Source organism: Pleurodeles waltl, chromosome 1_2, assembly GCF_031143425.1.
Source record: "Pleurodeles waltl isolate 20211129_DDA chromosome 1_2, aPleWal1.hap1.20221129, whole genome shotgun sequence".
In the NCBI taxonomy this organism is placed as follows: Eukaryota; Metazoa; Chordata; class Amphibia; order Caudata; family Salamandridae; genus Pleurodeles; species Pleurodeles waltl.
In genome coordinates, this window is record NC_090437.1 from 1,122,487,663 (window position 1) to 1,122,513,016 (window position 25,354).

The 25,354-nt window shown below is 42.8% G+C and overlaps 1 protein-coding gene across 4 annotated transcripts in view; it reads left to right on the forward strand.

Moving 5' to 3' along the window:
* LDB2 (LIM domain binding 2) overlaps positions 1 to 25,354 on the forward strand; it is a 1,065,253-nt gene that overhangs the window by 778,401 nt on the left and 261,498 nt on the right. For all 4 annotated transcript variants that reach the window (XM_069202302.1, XM_069202319.1, XM_069202310.1 and 1 more), the window contains exon 3: positions 23,546 to 23,718. In XM_069202302.1, coding sequence (XP_069058403.1) covers positions 23,546 to 23,718 — 173 coding nt within the window. The remainder of the gene's footprint in view (positions 1 to 23,545; positions 23,719 to 25,354) is intronic.

Genomic DNA, 25,354 nt, shown 5'->3' on the forward strand with positions numbered 1-25,354 from the left:
TAAATTGTTCTTGATCAGGATTGCTGTTAAAGGGTTGCAGGCTTTTCCATCTAGGATGTGTCTGATTAGTATTGTCCTTCTTGCATGTGGTTGTTTACAAGCATGGCATATAGATAATTTAGGGATTGGATTATTATGTTGCCTCCTCTATGGAGTTTGGATGCTGCCTTCATCCTCAGAAAGTCTATTCTGCTGTACTGAGTCTGCAAAGTGTTTGTTCCTCTACTTTCATATGCTATTTGTTTCAGCTGTCATCACTGATGGGGTTTAATGTGGTTTGCGGAATCTCTCCCCCATGTCAGGCAGCAATATGCTAATGATCAGTGTTAGAAATGGGGTCTTTGGTTGACAGTCAGGTTACCCCCTGTTCAAGCAAGGACCCTCGCTCTAGTCAGGGTAAAAGAGAATCACCCTCAGCTAACCCCTGCTTTCCCCCTTGGTAGCTTGGCAGAGCAGTAGGCTTAACTTCAGAGTGCTAGGTGTAAAGTATTTGTACCAACACACACAGTAACTTAATGAAAACACTACAAAATGACACAACACCAGTTTAGAAAAATAGGAAATATTCATCTAAACAAAACAAGACCAAAACGACAAAAATCCAACATACACAAGTCAAGTTATGAATTTTTAAAGATTAAACTCAAAAATAGTGCTTAGAAACAAAAATGCTTTGATGAGGGGTTAACACGGCGTTGTGACAGAGTCGTTCCCAACAAGCCGACACCCGCAAGTACAGTACCTTTGGTGAAGATTGAAAACAAGCCGATGCGCGAAGTCGGGGATCGCGGCATCTGTGCGAAACGTTGAATCCGCGCACTTCGAGCGGTGTCGGTCACGACGTGGTGAGGCGACTTCCACGGAGTTGCGGACTTCAGCGAGGCTGCAGCGGTGTCGGGCCTGCGAAGAGCTTCGCGTTCCAGCGACGGCCACAGCGTCGGGTGCAGGCGGTGTCACCGGATTCAGCAGCGACTTCGGTCCGAAGTCGTCCGAAGTCGATTTCCTTGGATTTCCACCAGCTTTCCTTTCAAGGGCACAGGGACTGGATAGGGCAACACATGTCAAAGCAGGAGTCTCTCCAGAGACTCCAGGTGCTGGTAGAGAGAAGTCTTTGCTGTCCCTGAGACTTCAAACAACAGGAGGCAAGCTCTAAATCAAGCCCTTGGAGATTTCTTCACAAGATGGAAGGCACACAAAGTCCTGTCTTTGCCCTCTAACTCTGGCAGAAGCAGCACTGCAGGAAAGCTCCACAAAGCACAGTCACAGGCAGGGCAGCACTTCTTCCTCAGCTATTCAGCTCTTCTCCAGGCAGAGGTTCCTCCTGGTTCCAGAAGTGTTTCTAAAGTCTGTGGTTTTGGGTGCCCTTCTTATACCCAGTTTCTCCTTTGAAGTAGGCCTACTTCAAAGTATAGTCTCTTTGGAATGTGAAATCCTGCCTGTCCCAGGCCAGGCCCCAGACACTCACCAGGGGGTTGGAGACTGCATTGTGTGAGGGCAGACACAGCCCTTTCAGGTGCGAGTGACCACTCCTCCCCTCCCTTCTAGCACAGATGGCTCATCAGGATATGCAGGCTACACCCCATCTCCCTTTGTGTCACTGTCTAGTGTGAGGTGCTACCAGCCCAACTGTCAAACTGACCCAGACAGGGAATCCACAAACAGGCAGAGTCACAGAAATGGTATAAGCAAGAAAATACTCACTTTCTAAAAGTGGCATTTTCAAGCGCACAATCTTAAAATCAACTTTACTAAAAGATGTATTTCTAAATTGTGAGCTTAGAGACCCCAAACTCCACATGTCCATCTGCTCCCAAAGGGAATCTACACTTTAATCAGATTTAAAGGTAGCCCCCATGTTAACCTATGAGAGGGACAGGCCTTGCAACAGTGAAAAACGAATTTAGCAATATTTCACTGTCAGGACATATAAAACACATTACTATATGTCCTACCTTAACCATACACTGCACCCTGCCCTTGGGGCTACCTAGGGCCTCCCTTAGGGGTGACTGACATGTAAGAAAACGGAAGGTTTAGGCCTGGCAAGTGGGTACACTTGCCAAGTCGAATTTACAGGTAAAACTGCACACACAGACACTGCAATGGCAGGTCTGAGTCATGACTACAGAGCTACTTATGTGGGTGGCACAACCAGTGCTGCAGGCCCACTAGTAGCATTTGATTTACAGGCCCTGGCACCTCTAGTGCACTTTACTAGGGACTTACTAGTAAATCAAATATGCCAATCATGGATAAACCAATCACATACACATTTTTTAAAGGAGCACTTGCACTTCAGCACTGGTTAGCAGTGGTAAAGTGCCCAGAGTAACAAAAACAGTCAAATCAGAGTCCAGCACACATCAACAACCTGGGGAACAGAGGCAAAAAGTTAAGGGAGACCACGCCAAGAATGAAAAGTCTAACAATCAGTATCTATGTGACAGTTATGTGACTGGATAGCCACAGTGCTCATCATGCATGTATGGCTTTTCATTACTTAATCAAGGTTTGGGGATGATAATGTGCCACTTCTCTCTTGTTGATAGTTGCCTCACTCTCCTGCAACATGCCCCTACAAATTCCTCATGTTGTTTTTTGGTGCCTACATTCCATGCATCTTTGATACCATGCTATATGCATCTTTGTAGAATGAATTTGTTTCCTTACTTTATTTTGTTGAATATTAAATGTATTTATTTTGCCTTGAGTTGTATCATAATCTTGACTAACAGGCACATGTGCAATTCACCTCACAGCTTCCTGTCCGCTGGTCTTGTTTAGGTGATGTGTAAAAGTCAGTGCTCCATTGGAAAGTAGTGGTTGTCTTGCAGAAGATTTTTTTAGTATAGTATTAGTAGTAATATGGTGTGTGCTGCTGTACCCTTCATTCTATCAGTTTAGTTCCTTAATTGTAGTCTAATTCAGACCCACTGTTGAACTGTTGAAATGCCATATAGGGTAGTGTGCAGTTAGGTGTGTTCTTTGATACTGTACTCATGGGATGTGTCGCTTTGTTCCTGTCACTTCCTCTTTCAATTGCAAGTGCTATCTCCACACGTATTTACAAACACTTTGTTATTCAATTGCTTCCTTCTTTGCCTGAGTCAGCTTTTGATCTTTTGCCTCCTATATTATCACATCTAACATAATTACATGCCTTCTTCAGCCATAACTGTTTGATTGAAAAAAGGACAAACAACCACAATCACGGATTATCTTAAATCAATACATGTAATTGCTTGAAACTAATGTTTATTAAGATGAGCAAAGCTCTGGTCAGCCCCTCCACTTTATAACAATAGTGTTTCAATATAAGATAATTTCCTTACAGAGATATGAAGCAAAAGCTGGTGTTATACTCAATGTAATGTGTAAACTTACTTAATATTGTAACAGCAGTCCTACTGAGCAAGAACGATACACTAAACAGTCGCACATGCTGTCCCTATAAAATACTAACATAATAAGAATGACAAAAGCATAATTCCCATGTCATAGAAATAATGTGTTAGACCTGGCAGCTATTTGGTGTGTCTCCCCTGTCTTTTTTCCTTCTGACCTCCTATTTTTATGGTATACTGGACTCTGTTTTTGCTGGTTTATTGTCTCTGTGCACTTTACCCCTGCTGATCAGTGCTAACATGCAAGTGCTCCCTATGTAAATTGTACTGATGATCGGGTTATCTATATCTGATTTAATCGTTAGTCCCTAGTACAGTGCACTAGAGGTGCCCAGGGCCTGTAAATGAAATGCTACTAGTGGGCCCCCATGCACTGGTTGTGCCACCCACAGTAGTAGCCCTGTAAACATGGCTCAGGCCTGCCACTGCAGTGTCTGTGTGCGGTTTTAAACTGCCAATTCGACCTGGCAAGTGTACCCACTTGCCAGGCCTAAACCTTCCCTTTTGGGACATGTAAGCCACCCCTAAGGTATGCCCTAGGTAGCCCCATGGGCAGGGTGCAGTGTATTTAAAAGGTAGGGCATGTACTGCTGTGTTTTACATGTCCTAACAGTGAAACACTGCCAAATTCGTTTTTCACTGTTGAAAGGCCTATCTCCCTCACAATATAACATGGGGGCCGCCTTTAAATTACTTTAAAGTGCAGATTCCCTTTGAGGGCAGATAGAAATATGGAGTTTGGGATCGCTGAACTCACAATTTAAAAATACATCTTTTAGTGAAGTTGGTTTTTAGATTATGAGTTTGAAAATGCCCAAACTCTACATGTCCATCTACTCCCAAAGGGAATCTAGGGCCACCTTTGCGCCTCGCAAACGGCGAAAAACGCCGTTTGCGAGGCGCAAAAGGCCTCACGCGATGCAGAAACACATTTTGCGAGTCGGTACCGACTCGCAAAATGTGTTTCAGACTCGCAAATAGGAAGGGGTGTTCCCTTCCTATTTGCGAGTCGCACCGCGATGTAGAGTTGATTTGTGACCGTGAAAGCAGTCGCAAATCAACTCGCAGTTACCATCCACTTGAAGTGGATGGTAACTCATTCGCAAACGGGAAGGGGTCCCTACGGGACCCCTTCCCCTTTGTGAATGGTCACAGAAATATTTTTTCAGAGCAGGCAGTGGTCCTATGGACCACTGCCTACTCTGAAAAAAAAACGAAACAAAAAGGTTTCGGTATTTTTTCTATTTGCAGCTCGTTTTCCTTTAAGGAAAACGGGCTGCAAAGAGAAAAAAAGAACTGCTTTATTGAAAAGCAGGCACGGACATGGTGGTCTGCTGTCTCCAGCAGGCCACCATCCCCGTGTGTGCCTTGACTCGCTATGGGGTCGCAAACTGCAACCCACCTCATAAATATTTATGAGGTGGGTCTTTGCGACCCCATAGCGAGTCGCAGAAGTGTCTGAGACACCTTTCTGCATCGCGAATTGCGAGTTGCAATTTGCGAGTCGCTCTGACTCGCAAATTGCAAGTCGCAATTTGCCACGTACCTACATCTGGCCCCTACACTTTAATCATATTTAGAGGTAGCTCCCATGTTAACCTATGAGAGGGACAGGCCTTGCTATAGTGAAAAACGAATTTAGCAGTACATATAAAACACATTACTATATGTCTTACTGTTAGAAATGGGGTCTTTGGTTAGCAGTCAGGTTACCCCCTGTCCAAGCAAGGACCCTGACTCTAGTCAGGGTAAGTCACACACAATCCAAATTATCCTGTGCCCGCCCTCTGGTAGCTTGGTATTGAGCAGTCAGGCTTAACTTAGGAGGCAATGTGTAAAGTATTTGTGCAATAAATCATGCAATAACACCATATAGCACCACAAAAATACACCACACAGTGTTTAGAAAAATATGTAATATTTATATGATAAGATGCAGGTCAAAACGATTAAAATGCAATAAGTATATGTTCAGATATCACTGTAAAAGTGATATAAAGTGTCTCAAGTCTTTTAAAAGCAAAGTTTCTTTCAAGCACAAAGTACCTGGTTCGCATGCAAAATCTCCACAAAGAACCACAGAGGAGGAGATGCATGGAAACAAAAGGGGTGGGCGCCGATTTCTTGGGCCGCACACGGTGATGCGTCGTTTAGTTTCCATGTAGTGATGGCTGTGCGGCAATTTCTGCCGCTCGGTCGTGGATCTGCTTCGGGTTGCGGGGTTTTAGGACACCCCAGGGATGATGCGTGAATTTCCTGCGCTGGCAGGATGAAGTCACAGGAGCTGCATCGATTCGGTGGGCGTTGCATCAAATTTTCTCCCGCACGCAAGGCGCTGCTTCGATTCCTCTCTGGAAGTCAGGCTACGTCGTTCCAATTTGGCTGTGCATCATTCCGGTGGGCCATGCGTCGAAATTCCGGTCGCTACACTGCCGCTGCATTGATCTTCTAGATGCGAAGTCGGGCTGCGACGTTCTGGTTCAGCGTGCAGTGAAATTTTCACTTCTGTGCAGGCTGTGCGTCGTTTCTGGCAGGCTGTGCGTTGAATTTCGCCGCACAAGGAGTCCTTCTTGTAGAGATGAAGTCTTTTTGGTCCTGATGACGACGCTCCTGCTGACAATGGCGCCACTGCCTGCACCGTGGCCTGACACTGCTTGTGAGGAGCACGAAGCACTGTCCCGTCCCACACTGCAGCCCCGGCCCACTGCGCCAGCACCATCGATTTCAGTGTTGTCACCGTGGCCTGTGGACACCACTTGTGAGGGTCACCGAAGCACCGTCCCATCCCGCACCGCCGGTTTGGGCCTACCGTCAACAGCGATCCCGCAACGACGACACTGCCTGCACCATCACCTGGTGGCACCGCACGTCTCACTGCCCTGCTTCACACCGAAGCCCTGGTCTCACCGAAGCCACTGGATGCTGTCACCGAGCTGCTGCCTGTACCTGGACCTGTGGGCACTGCATGGCGCATTATCCCACTTCGCACCGCAGTCTCGACGCCATCCACACCAGCCCTCCTGACTTCATCAGCCCAGAGTTCAATCTGTAGCGCATGTGACTTCAAGGGCCCGATGATCCCCGTACCGACTCCAGAACCGACACCGCAACTCCAGTGACACCGCTCTCCGGATCTCATTGCAAGTATCACGACGACCTGCAATTCCAAAGGTAATGATGTGGGTCTTCCCGACACCGTAGCTGACCCGTGACGGCACGGCCGGCCTGAACTGTTGGTTTTGTTGATCACGACACCGTGATAGCCCCAGGTGGACCCATTGAGTTCATGGAACTGTATTTTTAAGTTAAATTTTGCAAAATTCATATTTTAATTACTGTATGTTGGATTTTTATCGTATTTGATCTTGTTTTATATAGAGAAATATTGCAATCAGGCAACAAAAAAGATTTTGTGAAAAAAACTTCAGTCATGCTCGCTTTAATACTGTCTTAAAAACACCTGTCTGAACGTTATACATCAGCAGTTTTTAATCTGTGGTCTGGGGACCCTTGGGATCTATGGCACCTACTTAGGAGGTCCATCACTGCTTAGAAAATCAAATTATATTAACAGATTAATAAAGTGTATCTACAGAAAGAAGCAAAATGTTAAATTGAAATTTTTTAAGTGTTACGTAAATGAGAAGGAATTTGAAATTGGAGGCTAAAACTTAAATTAGTGTCCTCACATTGATTCGTTGGAGCAATCAAATATACCACACAGAATATAGTATGGACAAATGGGGAGGGGGAGATTAGTTGAGTTGGGGAGTCTACAGAAGTCAAAATGTTAAGAATCATTGTTTTAAATGTTAATTGTACATGCATAGTGCGAATGCAACTACACTGCATATAAGTAAAGGCTTCTATTGTCTACAAAACTACCTTTTCATGTTCTATATGTATGCGTATTGGGAAACAGCCAGCTAGGTCATCTGATCACTTTGTCATCCCTCTTTCCTTACTACATAATGCATCACGGTTAGACCTGTCAGCCTTTGGGTGGTCTCACCCAAACGTTTTGCGTTCACCCCTGCTATTTTTCTGAATTTGTTTTTGTTAGCCTTAGGACTATGTGCAGTTTACTACTGCTAACCAGTGCTAACGTACTTGTGCTCACTCCCTACAACATAGTAAAGTTGCCTTACACCTGTTTAGCATATTTAATTTACTTATTAGTCCCTAGTAAAGTGGTATGCCATATACCCAGGCCTGTAAATTAAATGCTACTAGTGGGCCAGCAGCACTTGTTGTGCCACGCACTTACGTAGCCCTTTAAAACATGTCCCAGGCCTGTCAATATGGCTTGCCAGCAGTTTTAAACTGAAAATTCGACTTGGCCTAACAACCTCTTTGCCAAGCCTAAAACTCATATGTCACCCCTACGGTACGCCCTTAATAGCCCATATGACAGGGTGCATTGTAACTAAACTTTTGGACATGTACTTTTAGGTTTTACATGTCCTGGTACTGAAAAACTCACACATTTGTTTTTCACTACTATGAGGCCTACCTCTCCCATAGGGTAGCATTTGGCAATAAGTGCTAACTTCTTTAATGATAAACTTGGATTTTAAGTTACAATTATGAAAATGCCACTTTTAGAAAGTTGACCTTTTGGTATCCTAACCATTTGGTGCCTGGTGCTTGCTGTCTGTTCCTGGGTCACATAGCAAGGTGTAGGTGGCCTTTATATATTCCTCCCAGATAGCCATGCAATAGAGGAATTAGGTGTGCTTGGATGAGGTATCTCAGACAGGATGGGGGTGAAGCTGTGCACAGTCCCATTTGCACTTCAAGATACTGTGGTCTTCTATCACACACTAGCCTTTTGTGACTGTAGCCAGGCTAGACCCATGGCAGGGAGGCATGACAATCCAAACACTTTCACAGGGGAAGTCTCCAGACAGAGGTTTCTCCCACTTCAAAGTAGACACCAGGTATAAAAAGGGGGCCCTCAGACCCACTCTTCAGTTCACTTGCTGAACCTTTGGTAGGCCTCTCACAGGACTGCCAGCTGCTGTGACCTGGTGTGTGCTTCAGAAGAGTGCTTAACTGCACCACGAAGGACTGATCTGCTGCCTGACATTGCTTTGAACCGCCCCAGAGGTCTGCCACACTGGTTGCGCCCTGGACTTCATTTTGAACCCAAGACTTTCAGAGTTTCTTCAAGGACTATTTGGTTGGCTTCTTGATAGGAGCCTTAGGGACAGCAGAGGGTACAACCATCTTGAACCTGCTCCTGGACCTTCCTAAAGTGAGTCCTGACCCTCGAAGTGGTGCCTCTCTGGTCCAGTCCTCTTGGAAGTGGTCCTGAGGACCTGAGTGAAGTGGACCTGAGAGCCTAAATCCAAAACTTGTGACTATGAAACATTTTGACCAAAAAGTGTTCTGAGAACCAAGAGGAGGCCAGGAGCTACCTGCTTGTTGATCTGTCCAAGGTACATCACCGGTCAGTCTGACATCGCAGCAACTTCTACTACATTCTTCAGTGCAGCAGCAAATCATGTTGAACGTCTCTTCGCAGAAGGGGTATCAGGCCTCGTGGAACCCTTGTCGGCTACAGATTGCTGCTTCAATCTGCTGAAGATTATCAATTTACAAAAAAGAAACTAAGTCTGAATGAAGAACTCCTTACCCCAACTTCGACAAGCAGCTCCCCTACTATTGCACCTCCTCCTCGGATACCGCTGCCTTCTTTGTCCCACTGAATTGTACCTTCTCAGGCACTTTTCCTTGAAATTTCTTCTCAATCCGAAGATAAGTGCATACCAGGCCCAATCCACTTTATGTAGCTAAACCGTGTTCCATCATGGTCTGCCATAACTTTAGACTTTGCTCCTGTCTTGCGTAACAGTTGGTGCTTTGATCTTGTAGGCACTAGCTTTCACTTTAAAGTTGAAACTTTAATAACTCTGGGTCTTCTGATTGGATTTTTGTCATTTTAATGTCAAATAATGTATTACATTTTTCTTTTTTTTTTTAATCGGTGAGAGATTTTTCGTGTGTTGTGTTTTTACATTATTTCTGTTTGTGTGCTTCATACATTGCCTTTAAGTTAAGCCTGTTTCATGCCAAGCTACCAGTGGGTTAAACATAGATTAATTTGGGGTCTGCTTGTGTTTCACCCTGACAAAAATTGTGGTTGGTGCTTGAGTAGGGTTTCACACCTCTCAGCGAATAACCGAGTTTCCTACAAATAGCATTTTACATCCTTTAGTATTCATATTTTCCACTACCTACACTTCTGATGTGACATCTTCAAAAGGTGTAAAGCAGGACTTGTGAATGTACCTATTTATTTGAAGCCTCTTGGATTTAAAAGTCTGTAAGACCTAGTAGCAATATGTCTTTCATTTAATTCCTTTTTGCATTCTTTGTGCTTTCTGCACATCACTCAAAGCAGACTACCTAGCACACCTCTCCCAGAGTTATGATGTGATTGACTGCTAACATCCTCACGCTGAAAATGTCGAATGCTAATTCCACACATGGAGTTACAGGAGGACTACAGGCAATCATATGTATATCACTTATGGAGTGGACAATAACAGGACATTGCGGTTACCACGCCAGTTTCCGCTGTTGTTCCTGAAATCTAGGCCTTTCTCCCTGGCGGTATTCCACCAGGCTTTAACTGATGGATTTGACCCAGTATTAAGTATGATAATTTTGCAAGGGGTAATAATACAAGACAATTATTGCATGCTACCCAGTTACCCATTTTGATGAAAACCAGTGCGTTTGCCCAAATGTATAAATATATTTGTAATGCGGAATCTAGGCTTTTCAAAGCTTCTAAACAAAAAAATGCAAGTAAATAATATGAACACTTGGTCCTAATATAAGTTATACATATTGATACGTTATTTATCACACACAATAAATAACAATTTCCTGGAGATTATTATATATCTGATACTTTGCAAAAAACGTGTAAGCGTTAGCATTAGCATAACATGGGTATTTTGGTGCACATCACGCCAAAATCTTCCGTTACCGATAAATACAGGCCTTTTCTCACCCCATAATTCTGGGCAGGTTTCGACTGTCAGGTTTGAATAGCTGACGCATAACTCCAACTCCTGTGCAAACTGGGGTTCGCGTGAGTGTTGAAAGTTAATGAGGCACTCCTAATCAATCCAAATTCAGCGAAAAATACGGTGGAGAATATAATAGTGGTTTGTTGAAGGCCCAGTTTGTGAATTCATGTATATATTTAAGACTCAGAAACAGCACTGATTGACCCGTAAATTGTAAACATCATGTGAGTCAAATGGCAACTCTAAAAGCAGGTGTTTAGGTGTGCGTGCGGATAAAAATCCAAAGCCAATTTCAGTCTGAAAGGCATGCATTAATTGGTTCCCCGCAAATATTCAACAACGACCTGTATGAGAAGTGCAGAAGAAAGTTAGGTATATACTATAGGTGCAATGCAGAGGAAGACATTTTACAATCACAAGATGACTTCTGCATAATTAATGGACTGTGACCATTTTATTGCATTTATCCATGAATCGACAGTTGACAAGTAAACTCAATCTGGGCCCATATTTGCAGGCCTTACTACCTTTAGCCTGGCATTAAATCCAGGGACTAGTGATTGAATTTTATTCCATTCACATAGGTTTTCTTTCTTTACTCCTTCATTTAATATACTAAGAAAATAGTTTGTGTACTCTAAAAATATCTCGGAATGCCTCTAGCGTGATTCTCACATACAAATGTGTGCAATGGTGAAAAATTTAATGATATTAATTCTTTATTTTTTGTGTTTCTTTTTCATTTTGGACACAGTTTTTTTGGGACTGTGTGGACCTGTGAACCATGGTGTTTTGCATGTAAAATCGCCTTAAATCGGATTGATTCTCATTCGAGCGGTGCATCACAACAAGCTTCCTCGCACACATTTTCACAGCCTTACGCTCAAACTGCTGGCAGGATTCTTAAAGACTCGGAGGAAATTATTCCACAGAGTGGCATAAATTAATGGGACTAATTAACATCATGTTAATTATTTGTAAATTGTATGTTTGGATACACATTGCTTGAGAGGCATATGTTACAAGCAGTGTTTACTGAATCAAGTGACTGCTAATCACATCTCCTGAGTGCTCCTTTCAGGACCGAGACAGCAAATACAGGCGTCTCTCAAAATAAAATGGTGTCCCGGGGGAAGCAATGAGCTCCCCTGAATAACAAAGCTACCGACTGAAGCGTCCCAGGCAAAGTGTAGCGCTGAGAGGAAATGGGTTTAGAAACTCAGAGGAGCAGAGTTCAGAAATTACCTTTATCGGAAGTTTCAATTTTAGTGATAACTTCAGAGAATTCTATTGTGCATGCTTAATTCTCTTCGGCCCTTTAGGTTTTTAAATGCACACTCCAAACTTTTCAGAAATGAGTTTTTTTCTTGATCACATTGAGTACCACAGTTCGATGAGGAAAGCTGTATATATACAGTAGAGCTCAATCATGCATCGATGGTAAAGTGGAGACAGCTTTTCTATAAGGCTCTCATTACGAGAGGCCCCGTTTATTGGGATATGCGCGGTATCTTCTGCACATGCTGAAAATATGAGTTTTGCGATCAATATTAGCAGGTCAAACCTGATGATATTTATAGGGGGAAATGCTCATATTTGACCGGATCAAGCAGATTTTGATGTTTTAAGGACCAAAATCCACCTGTTTTTCCCCAACAATTTGGTATGGAGAGGTATTTGTTGCATCTGATAAATGCTGACTCGTAGAGGCATATAATATCAAGTTGGATAAATAGCACACCATTTATTGGGCCACTGGTAAAGTGGGCCTGAGAGGGCCACAGAGCAGTCATCCTCCAACTGACGCTAGTTTATCAGCAGTGTGCTGCGTCATTCACTCCCTCTTGACAGAGGCCCAACGTCTATCTTCATCCGCTTTATTATTTTGTTATTTTGTGGTTTATGTAATACTCCAAGTACTGATGATATTTTGCTTCTCTCAAGCTCCACCTGGGTCATTTTCTTCAGTGTCATGTAGACCATGTGGCCCCTCCATTAGGATGGAGGATCGCCCCTCTGCCCAAAATGTCCCCCAGAGATGAAAAATACAATGGTAATAAAGTTAATTTATTACCATTTTAATTTCCACTCCCCCCATCCTGAACAGTGTGTTAGGATGGGGTGGGGCCACTGCTGTGGAGTGGCAGCAGTGAGCTGTGCAGTTTAAAGTGCATGTCTTTTTGGCTGGCTGTCATGAGACGGCCAGCCAGACATGCACATTTTAAACTTCTCTAATCTAGCTCTTTTAAGACAGCGGGGTTAGAAAAAGCACAGGCCTCCAGTGCTCTTGAGAGCACTCAGAAAGGACTCAGCACTAGATTGCTTATGGGAATTTGCTTATGGGAATTTGCTCGAGCCCAAGGAGGCCAGAGAGAGGAGAACGTCGGACGTCATGCAGCAAGCAAGGTAAGTGTTTTTGTCTTTTTATTTACACACACCACTCATCTTTTATGCAAATACACACCAACACCACATTTGCCCACCCCCACTCTGCCTACATATCAGCAGCCGCTGTTCATCCCTCTTTTTCCCCATCCCTTGGTTTTATAACCTTGATATAGTGTAGCAGCTTCCTTTGCATTTATTTTTGTGAAACTATTATAACTGCTAGGTCTGCATGATACAATGCATATGCTTTACATTTCTTGACTATACTGATGCACACTGCTTCCCTTGATGGGTTCTGGCAGAGTGTGTGGGTCCGGTGAGGTGTTGAACCAGTCGGAGGTTTCCTAAACTTTTAAGAAGTGTGGCTTACTTGAGGGTCAGCTTCAGGTGTGTGAAATAACTTCACAGTTTTCGCCTAACTGTTCAAGATGTGTGAAAATAAGTGCCAGGGGCTCTGAGCCAACTGCACACTTGTTAATTACTGTTGGTGTGGAATACACAAATTAGTGTTTGGAAAATGTGCACCTTATTCTGAGTTGCAGATTTCATATTAAGGGATAATCTCTTTTGTCCGATTGGCATGATTTCCTTTGTTCTAAGATGTGCAAAACAGAACTGTGATATGTTTGCCCTGCTGATTTGCTGCAAGTTTGCCCTGCTGCAAATCTGGAGGGTAACACCCTAATTGGGAGCAATTTGCACTCAACTTGTAATCCTGTTTCTGGTGGCAACACACGTTTAGGGCCATATTAGGTCATTGAACCTAATATGGAGTTTTAGTAAACTGTCTGTGCAGCCACTACTCCACCTCAAATGACTGCCCAATGCAATATGTCAGGTTTTGATATTTTAAGAAATAACTAAAATGAATGAAAATATGAATGTCTGTGTATCACACTGATAACCTTTACCTTACTATTGTCCTCTTCCCGTCATTAGTTCTCGCTTGTCCTACAAAACAATGTTAGGACACGTGGATGAAATTAGAACTCTTACATTAGAACTCCTAAAGTAGAACTCTTAAAACTCATCATGGTTGTGCCAGGTTTTCCTTCTTTGAGAGGGTTTTGCAAAAGTGCTATGCTGTGGGCACTGAAGAAGCCACTTACCCTCGTCCCACTGTCCCCAGGGATACTCAGCAATGTTCCTCTGGTCTCTCAATCATAGGAACCAATCTCCACGTGGCTGCCACTCCAAACTGGGCTACACAGAAGGAGCATTCTCTTGCAGCCACTGCTGCTTCGTGTGCAGTAACTCACCCACAATAGAAGCACTGCCAACACACTCTCAGCATGCCAGCCACTCCAACTAATGAACAAGCATCCCAACATGTACTATCATTCATGCTCTTCAACACCTGCTCACTTAACAAGCACACCACTACAGGACAAAAACATCCTGGGGATCCACTTCCTTATAGAGACGTGGTTGACCTCCACGTCAGCACCCAACATTGCCATGGCCATCCGGCAGGATGCAAGATTGCATAATAAGACTGCCAACACAAGCCTGGACAGGGAATTATAATTATTTTCAAGGAGGCCAACTACTGCACCACAGCCACACAGAACATGAGCCTCTTCATGGAGTACCTGCATTTCAAACTCCAAAATGTGGCTAACTTCACCCTGAATTAAACCCTGATCTACGGACCGCCAAGATGACAAGAAACTTCAGCAACAACATTGCAGACTTCTTCTCCTCCCCTCACGATCAACTCCAAAGCCTACCTCCTCCTACGTGGTCTTAATTCCCACCTAAAGGATGGAAGCTGAACCTTAAGTAAGCAACACTTCTTAAAAGCTTAGGAAACCTTAGACTGGTTTAACACCTCACCTGACCCACACACTCTGCCAGGCACACCTCCGACCATGTCTTCACCTCCTTCAGGTATACCTGGTTACCAGAGCCATGCCTTTCACTTGGACCAACCGACCATTGTCAACTCTTCAACATCAACATTCTCTGCAACAAAAAATCCACCAATACAAATCTGGCCAGTCGCAGTTGGGACAGAATCAGACTGGTCCCATATGCTACTCTTGAATTGGCCTAACCTCACCTAACCAGTGATATCAGCCAGTTTGACAAGTAAATCGCACACAGTGCCAGCTCCCTGGCATCCCACAAAATAACCACAAGAAGAAAACCCAGAAGCAGGCCAACTGGTACACAGAAAAACTCTGATCATTCAAGCAAAACTCCAAACAGCTAGAATAGATATGGAGAAGAAAGAAACCGACAAGAACGCCTTCAAAATGACCAAAGGACTTTATCACCAACAAATCTGAGAAACCAAGAAGAAGCCCGAGCCGAATGCATTGAAAGCAGCTCCAACAGCATTCAAGGACTTCACTGCACCAGCAATAAAATCAAAACTATCTACAACCTCAACACACAACCGAACCTCAGCAGCCTCACATTCAGCCTACCCCCAGAAAGCTCGGGAAATGCCAAGGCTACTTAGGAAAACAATTACCATAGAAGAAGCAGCCAACATCATGAGAACCGTCAACTCATGGGCCAGATGACACTTGTCACTTAGCACCCCGTTCAGCGAAGCACTCATCCCCATCCTGAACACCTGCAACACCACCACCATCTTCCCAAAAGCCTGGAAGCATGCAGCAGTCAACAAACTACTAAAATAACCTTCAGCAGACCCCACCCAGCTAGCAAAGTACCACCCAATCTCCCTACTACCATACCTAACTGAGGCCATGGAAAAGCAATCAACAAGCAACTCACTGACCATCTTGATCTACACTAGCTCCTAGATAATGCCTAATCAGGTTTCAGACCCAATCATAGCAACAAAACAACCCTCATTGCAGCAACTGACTACATCAGGATGATGCTCAACTCGGGGGACAGCTGCCCTCATCATTAGTGATCAGAAGACTCCATAAAGCAGGAATCCAAGATTCTGCCTTCAAGTGGATCTGCTTCTTACTAACTGGAAGAACCCCGAAAGTCAACATACCGCCCTACATGCTGGAAGTCAGGAACCCTATTAGTGGAGTCCCCAAGGATCATTCCTAAGCCTCACCTTATTCAAAATCTGCATAACTTCACTGGCCAACACCATCAGGTCTAAGGGCATCAACAGTATCTCCTATGCAGACAACACAAAATTGATACTCTACCTTGACAATAACAAACTTCACCACCTTCATGACCACAGTAGAAACCTGAATGAAATCTAACTTCTTCAAGCTCAACTCTGACAAAATCAGAGTTGTAATTTTCAGAAAGAAGACCTCTCTATGGGACTCCATATGTTGGTCAGCTGCCCTAGGATCCACTCCCAAACCCACCACCCATGGTAGGAACCTAGGAATCATCTACATCTACAAACTCAACATGACAGCCCAGGTCAATTCTGTGTCCTGTACCTGTTTCCCCATCCCGAGGATACTGCAAAAAATCTTCAAGTTGCTACTAAAGAACACCAGAAAAACATACACTCATTTCCAGAAGGCTTGACTATGGAAACACACTCTCTATCTCATTCGTCAAACAGCTCCTGAAGTGACTCCATACCATTCAGAACACAGCAGCATGATTCGTCCTCAACCCACCACACCATTCACAAATCACACCAGACCTCAGGGAGCTCCACTGCCTTCCCATACACAAGCACACTGAATTCAAATGCCTCATGCCACATACAAATTACTTCACAACATCGGCCCGCATTGCTCAACAGCTGCATACACTTCCACCAACCCTCCAGACATCTCCGCTAGGCGATACTCTCCAGTGCACATATACCCTACATACACAAAAGCAGAACAGGAAGTCACACATATTTGTACAACTCTCCCAAAGGATGGCATGACCTTCCACAGAACATTAGAGCATCCTCATCCCTTCTTGAGTCCCTCAAGAAGGTTAAGACCTGGTTGCAATTGCAAGCGGTCTTTGATGCTGCTGAGACTGCAAGAGAACAGTGGCATGGCAGCAAGCCCTTTGAGACACTTGGATGCAAGGATGAAGAGAGCAAGTCCAGTCCTTCTCACTGCATAACAGAAGCAGCCGGCCAACACAGCAGAGCAAATAGAAATGTGGCAGTCCCTCTTAGAGCACAGCACAAAGCATCAGTGGGCCAATACAACAATGCAGTTGCAGAGTGGCAGTCCATCCTGGAAGCACAGCAGTCCTTCTTCCTGGCTGGTCCCAGTAGAGATATGATTTGGTGGGATTTGGGGTCTAGTGTTTATAAAAATATGAAGTTGGGTGTCCCTGAACTCACAGTTTAAAATCACCACTTCTGATGAATTTGGATTTTAGGTTGTAAGCCTGAAATTGCCACTTTTAGAAAGTTGGCATTTTCTTACTTTAACCATTCTGTGCCTCTGCCGTCTCCGAATACAAGCCTGGGGTAGATGGCAGTTCCTTCTAGACAGTCACACATTGGGAGCTTTGGTGTGACTTAATGGGCATTATTGGCCCATTAACTTGCTTGAGTGGGGGATGGAGCTTAGCACTGCCTTACTTACACCTGAATAGGGCTGTGTCTCTCCCCACACTATAGACTGCATAACTGCCTGTAGAGTGTCTGGAACCAGGGATGGCAGGACAGGTCCCTTGTGGACTTCAAAGGAAGACCTGGAAGTTTATCCCACCTTCCAGAACCAGGGCACCAACATATAAATATTGGATCCCAAACCCCACCAAATCAGATCTCTACTGGAACCAAGGCCACTCTGCCAGGAAGGACTGCTCTGCTGCCAGGAGGGATTGACACTCTGAAACCGCATTGCTGTGTTGGCATACTGCTGCTGTGTGCTGTGCTGTAAGAGGGACTGCCAGTTTGATGCTTGCTCTGATGTGTTGGTCTGCTGCCTGCTGCTTCTGTTCTGAAGTTAGAAGGACTGGACTTGCTCTCTACATCTTTACACCCAAGAATCTTCAAGGGCTTGCTGGCTTGACCCCTGTTCTTCTGCAGTCTCAGGGGCATCAAAGACTGCTGCAACTCCTCTGGTGTTGCTGGACTACCTACCCTCGTCTGAAGTGCCCCCATCCAATTCTGGGCCTCAGAAGTGGGTTCTGCAACTACAAACTTCAAAAACGACACATCATCCTGAATGCAGCAGAAATATTGACACATTGTGTCCTTGACGCATTGCTTCAATAAAGATACTGTTCAGCTGACCCTGCGTGGGTTCTGTAGCCAGCGTATCCTCCATCCTGGTCGGCCTAGATTTTCTGTTTGCACTAGTCCCTCGCGACATCAAGTAACTTTATGACCACTATAGATTTCTAAGCACTGCCTTCATATTTAATCTTTAAAAATTCATATCACAACTTCTACTGATTGGATTTTTGTCATTTTGGTCTTGTTTTACTAAGATAAATATCTATTTTTCTGTACTGGTGCTAAGTCTTTATGAGGTATCTGTCATTGTGTTACTATAATTTAGTGTTGCACCAATACTTCACACATTGCCTTCTAAGTTCAGCCTGCCTGCTCTGTTCCAAGCTACCAGAGGGTGAGTACAGGTTAATTTAAGTTGTGTATCTTACTTACCCTGACTAGGATTGTGGTCTCTACTTGGACAGGGTACATACCTTTGCCAACTACAGACCCAATTTCTAACATAGTGCATACATTAAGACTTTTGATCCTTAACTTTACACTGTATTTGAACAAAAAGACAAGAAGTGAGTAGAGGTACAAGCGTGCTCACAAAACCACATGTTCCATTATAGAGAGGACCTCTGAAGTATTAAATCACACTTCAGGTGTCTGCACAAGAGTGGTGGAGCCCTTCAGTACCATCCAGACATATAATGGAAAATCACAGCTACATATGTAATGTTGCATAATATTTCCATGAAAAGGTATCTTCTGAATATAGAAATAGAATTAAATTCTGATTATGAGGAAGAAATACTACAAGCACAACCCCAATAGGATGGATCAGCTGCTGCTGAGGGTAGAGCTCTTTGTGCAGAGATTACAAACAATTGTTTTTCACGAAAAGAAAGAACAGTGTGTATATATATATATATATATATATATATATATATATATACACACACATATGCATATATATATATATGCATATATATATATATATATATGTATATCCAAAAATACATGGTTAGAATGCGTTTGAACTGAAAAAAATAATTTTTTGCAGAATCATAATAGTCACAAATTCTGCATGAAAAACAATATATAATGACACAATGTTGTCCTTTCCTGTGTATTATTTATTAGTATGACAATAATACTCATAATTATTAGTTATTCTTGTATAGCACTCACCTACCCACACAGTGTTTCCCAGTGCCTTTGAGGCAGGTAGAGTTTAACTAGATTATGCTGACTCAAAATAGCCAGGTCTTCAGCTGTTTCTGGAAAGTGATCAGCGAGGTACAACTTCTCAAATGTGCCAGAAGAGCATTCCACAGCTTAGGATCCAGTTATTCAAAGGACTGGCCACCCAAGCGTGTCCGTTTAATTCTGAGAACAGTGCACAAGGAAAGATCACTGGAACATAGGGAGAGATATGGGGCCAGATGTAGCAAAGGGTTTTTCCCATTCTGTGTCAATGGGAAAATGTGTTCGTACATATGGCCCATGGTCTCATTAATTCATGCAGATACTGGGGGTCGACTTCTGATCTTGTTCTGTAAACAAAGCACAGGTAAGTAACATATGATAAATACAACAAACACAATGCTTTTTTCTTGATCTGCTTGCACTGCTTTTATCAGCATTACGTGCCTCTGGAGTAGCACTAACATGTGTAGAAGATGTATGTCAGCATGTGCTCTTAAGGGTGGAGACATGGGGGGCTGAGAGACCACTGAGGCTCGATGCCTCTTCACTCTCACCTACCCGTGTAACTGCAGGTCTACATGTAATACTGGTATGCATTTTTTCCAAAACAGATGTTACCTGCAGGAATCCACGTGCCACATCTGTACAGCAGTGACCCATCGGTGTTTGTATATATACAGTGCACCTGGATAGAAGGGTAGTTGCCTATGCCAGGCAGTTGATTGATCGGTTCAATACATCAAACCACAACATATGCGGGTTTTGCATAAACTGGTACATTCTATGAAGTTGTTGTACTGCCGTAGTGAGTTTGTCCACCAAGTGAGTGAGTTTAACAAAGGTATATTAATCATATTTTGCCCATCCTTCACTAATGCCCTATAACTTCCTTGGCCTTCAATCAATTGTGACCTTGTACAATCCATATTCATCATTTGCTGCTCTGCACGTTTGAGATTTCTTGCTTGGTGGCACTACGCAGAAAGCATAGGGACCTTTAACCCCTCCAACAGCTGAGATTCATGTGAAGAACACCAGTACTGCGAGGAGCGTTGACATTACAATGATGTTGCATTACACTGCAACGCATGTGTCTGCCTTTCTCACATGTTGGGCTGTTCTCCCTGCATGTGGTTGGCTCATGTGTCACATCTTTTAAATCAGGAAAGGGTTAAGGTGTGTCTCTTTTTCTGGATAGTGCTTCATATGTCTGTGTGGCAGATAATTCTGGGGATTCCTAATTATCAAAAGAACTTTCTATAGTGACATCTTCCTCACTATCCTTCTCTCTTGGTTGTGACACATCTGTGAAAAAGATATTGATTTAGTTTACTATTTTATCAATGTTTTCAATTTAAATAAAATTTGTTCAGTCTACTTCTCTGGTTTCTGACTGCTTTAATATACTTTTCTAAAAGACAAACAACGTACGTGTGTTGCTACACATTTTAGATAGATATTGTAGTATCACAAAAATTCTCATAATGCATTAGTGAGTCATGAAGAAAGTTAAATTGGATTTCTTAACAGTAAGAATGAATTATTAATTAAACATGCTTGTTAATCTGGGGAACTGACATACACAATTTATAATGTTACCTTTGAGGAGTAGAAGGTGGATCTGATGTGTCAACAATGCAAACACGCACAACATTCTCAGGCTGAATTGTTCCTTCAATGAGAGTCTCGATGGGTGTTGGCTTCTGAGATGCTTCTCCGCCTGTCCCATGTGCATCTGTCACGCAAGTTGAAACCTTTTCTTTTGTCTCTGATCTTAAGCCGTACCATTTGTTTGCATATTTCAGGGATTGTAAGCTGCCCAACACTGATGGAGTTTATCTTGTCCAGGATATTATTATATATTTTTTGGGAGATTCCAGTACGCTGAAGGAGCTCTTCCCTAACAATGGCTCATTATGGGACACCCACTTCCCAGTTAGGAACTACAACTCCTTCTCAGAAAACTACAGAAAACTTAATTTTGTGTTTTCTGCCAGCAAGGTCTCTGTCACCTTCCTGTGACATGGTGCACCTTCGTTTCACTATAAAATGTAATTCCTCCTCCACACAGCCTTTCCTGTCACTCACTGTCTTCCTCTGAGTTACAGAACAATGGGAGAGGATGTATTTACTGACTTTCTCATGGTGAGGTCATCATTCTGCAAGAAAAATACAAATTTTCCCATTTATTATTTCCTAATACCAATTCACTGTTTTGCGATTCGCTGTTAGAAAATCCCTAAATTGAGACTATAAATGGAAATGATTCACAAATAGGGAATGGCAACCATTTGTACATTCCAAATAGTGATTTCCAAATAGGTCTACAATTGCTGTTTGGACATCGCTTATCTAAACATACGTACATCTGGCCCTATATGCTGTGAACAGGTGCACTTAGGGGTAGACGTACGTATATTTTGCTTAGTGATTTCCAAATAGCGATTCCATCTGAATCACTATTAGGAACTTGCTAATGGAAATATAGCAAAGTATACCTTCCACAAATAGCGATTTGGCAACAGTTGCATTCACTATTTTGTGATTTCCTAATAGGGATTTGCAAAATCTGTGAATCTGTATTAGGAAATCGCAAAAAGGGAAAGTCACAATTTGGGAACAGAATGATGATATTGCTGTGAGGAAGTGTTCAAATACACGCCTCTCCTAGTGTTCTGTGACACAGAGAAAGTGAGTGCTGTTGCAGGAGTACATCTGTGGATCCTTCTGGGAGACTTTGGCTGCAAACAATTCCTAAAATGTCCAGGCAATAGGCAGACAAAGACCCTGTAGCTAGAAAGCACAATCTTAAGTTCTCAGAGAAGGAGCTGGAGGTCCTGAGGATATTATCAAATTAACCGATTTTGTAACAAAAACCATAACCAAAAGTGGAATTTACATTCAATCTTAGAGGTTTTGTACAAAAGAGTAATCTTCTTATATCATTCAGTTTCTTTATATTGGAATATTACTCTAAAAAGATCATTCTAAATGCTATCAATATATTCTGATTTCATTTTGTTAAAAACCTGAACCTGTTAAACTTATTTTCATTATAATTTATGGGTGTGATATTTACTAGTAGTGTGAGGCAATGGCATTGAGAACACCTGAAGTCAATTATTTTGAAAATTGATGCTTAGTTGGGCTATTTCAAACCAGCTGTCATCCTTTTCTAAATATCTGGAAAGTACCCTGGTGTATGAATAGGGCAGCAAGAAAAAACTCACACTACACTGACTTGGTTCTGATATGTGTTGGAAAAGTATTTTAGAGACACACTAAGAGAACAATCACTGATAAGGGTATATGTGTGTTTGGAATCTCTAGTTTCATAGTTAAGTGAAACATTATCAGTGATGCTGATAAGTCATTTGTCTAAGCAGATTTATTTTGGTGCAGTACTTCATGAATGAGGCAGAGCTATTTGCTAGACTGCAAAAAAACATATGTGGATTGTAATCACCTTTTCTTATATCAGCCGAAGTCTTGAGAAACTCTTAATACCAACTGATATGAATTTAAAACAATGTTATGCAATCATGGGATTATTATGCTGCAATAGTAAAGCTTAAGCACTGTGATACAATGACAGACTGGGGGTAGGAGGATTAAGCTAATTTTACAGTTTTGCACAATTGAAGCAAGGATCAGGTAAATTTTAATCTGAGGTGTGGAACAGAGATCATGGAGGAGAATTACATTAGGTAAATATGCATGTGGAATGATTTCAGGGGATTACATTAACAGTGAGGAGTTGCAAAAATGGGATTTAAAGTTAATCACTGTAGGTGCAATTCATATTAGTTCAGTTTCATTGAGGTAAAGTCACTTAATGGTAATACATTCTTATGAACCATTGGGATGACCGGAGAGCCAGTTTACACCCATAGAGCTATGTAATATATGCTGCCTGCATACTGGGTTAAGGAGACATCTTATGTGCTACTTAGCGTCCTGAGCAGGAAAACGTTGTATTAAAGATGAGGGCATGAGTTACAAGAAAAGCGTAAAACTGCTGCATTTACAGGTGAGTAGAATTATTTTTGAGATGTAGAAGTCTGGGTATATTTTTCGTGTTACTTCTTGGAGGTAAGAGTGAACCTAGCCAGCCAAGCCCAGGAGGCCTTTAACGATCTGTAGCAGGACATTGCTGATAATGCTGAAAGCTCCAGAGAGATGGATAAGCACCAATGTGGCTGTCTGACCTTCATTCCTGATTTTGAGGAGCTCAGACAAGAAAGCTTCACACACAAAAATGCACACGGACGTAACACAACGGAATCCTGACAAACAACAATCAATGTGCAAATTTAGTTTTGTATTAAAGCATGCAAAATTATATTGTATCAACATTACAGTAAATATTTCTTTGAAGGAATGACTTAATGCTTTTTTTGTTTTTTGACTTACAGCCATTGGAAGGACTCTTATTCCTAGATATTTTAGCACTGTTTTTGAAGGAGGCGTAAGCGACTTGTATTACATTCTCAAGCACTCGAAAGAGTCCTATCACAACTCATCCATCACAGTGGATTGTGATCAATGCACCATGGTCACGCAGCATGGCAAGCCTATGTTTACCAAGGTAATGGAGACCTATGAATGTATTTGATTTTTTTTTTATCTCAGTAGAAGTACCTATTTTCTACAGCATAGAAATGTGCCTGTGTCTTGTAGCAGAAAAGGCAAGATTTATTAAAAATGAAGTATGGTGTGTATTGATCTATGTCTGTTGCAAAGTGCTGCCCGAATTAATCAATCAATTGTGTGAAATCATGTGGATACAATAGTAGAAGTATAGCACATGCACAAAATAAATAAGTATTGTGAGTTATTTGCAGGAGAGGAATACAACTTTAAGAGCACATTCAGCTATTGAGATGAAAATCCAGCCACATGCAGGTAAACAGACCTGAATGTGTTAATGAATACCATGCAGAAAACCTGTCCTGGGAGTATGTCCTTGATGTTTACTTCTTCTATTAAGCCTATTTCAAAATGAAGTGCAGACATATTGTAAGATCAGTGGACAAAGGCAAAGGTTGAGTATGGTTTATTCAATATCAAACATGTTGTTAAAGTAGTTGACCTGAGAATACAACACCCTGCTATTTGCTGCGAAAACAATATATTTACTCCCATATTGCGCATTACGGAATCTACAATGAGATTGTACACTTTCACCTTCCCAAGGTAATATCCAGCCCATTTTTACTCACAGGCTTACCAGTAGCTTTTACAATGATTCTTGGTAGTCCTAGTCATTTCTAAAAGGGAGAAAAGGAATACGTTCAAAAAGTGATTTCCAAAGAGCACACTATTTAGCCAAATCCGAGACTGGGATTAAAAACTGTGTCTCCTTGTTCCATGTTTCCCACTAGTCTACTAGACCACAACTAGGGTAGCTAAGCTTCAGATGGCAAGCCCAAGGAGCTGCCCTTCTCAGGGAAGGCCACCACTGTGTTGTGGCCCTGCACAGCTTTAGAATGCAGTGTTTATTTCCATCATATTTAGGTTAAAGTGGTAAAGCTGAGAGTATGGCCTCTTTACAAGTTTGGCAGACTGTCTGCTGAACTTCAGATGCAGAGGTTGCCGGCATACTGGCTACCTCCCGGCCAGGCCCATTAAGAGTTTCCCGTTAGGTCAACAGTTGGAAACCTGAGTTTCCGCCCACTGGACTAGCGGGAAACAGCCTATAGCATTGTCTCCGGCTCGCAATCAGCCAGCGGCAATGCTGTAGGATGCTGGGTGCAACCTGGCCAGCACTCTCACCGAGTGCATGGGCAGTGCAGGGGCCCCCCTGCACCCGTTCTCCACCAGCCTTTTCATGGTAGTGCTACCGCTATGAAAGGGCTGGCAGAGAATGAGGTCATAATCCCCAGGGCTGCGCTGATTGCAGCATTGCCCTGGCAGATTAGCACTGCCACAACCACCAGACCACCGGGATCTCTGATACTGGAGGTGCTGGCGGTCCCACCACCGCTCGGCCACCATGGTTAAAATATGGAGCTTGGACCAAGGAAGGGAGAGAAGAGGGATAAAGAGAAAGGATCAGAACATCCACTCCTCTGGGTTAAGTCACAAATTAGTTTTAATAGCATTAGTATTAGAAAGATACACTGAACCAACCAAAAGGAGAGTGAAACTTAACTGTTTAAGAGATGAAGCAAACACAAGCAGGGGGAGGAAAACCATTGAATTAAAAAGTAGCAAAACAGGGA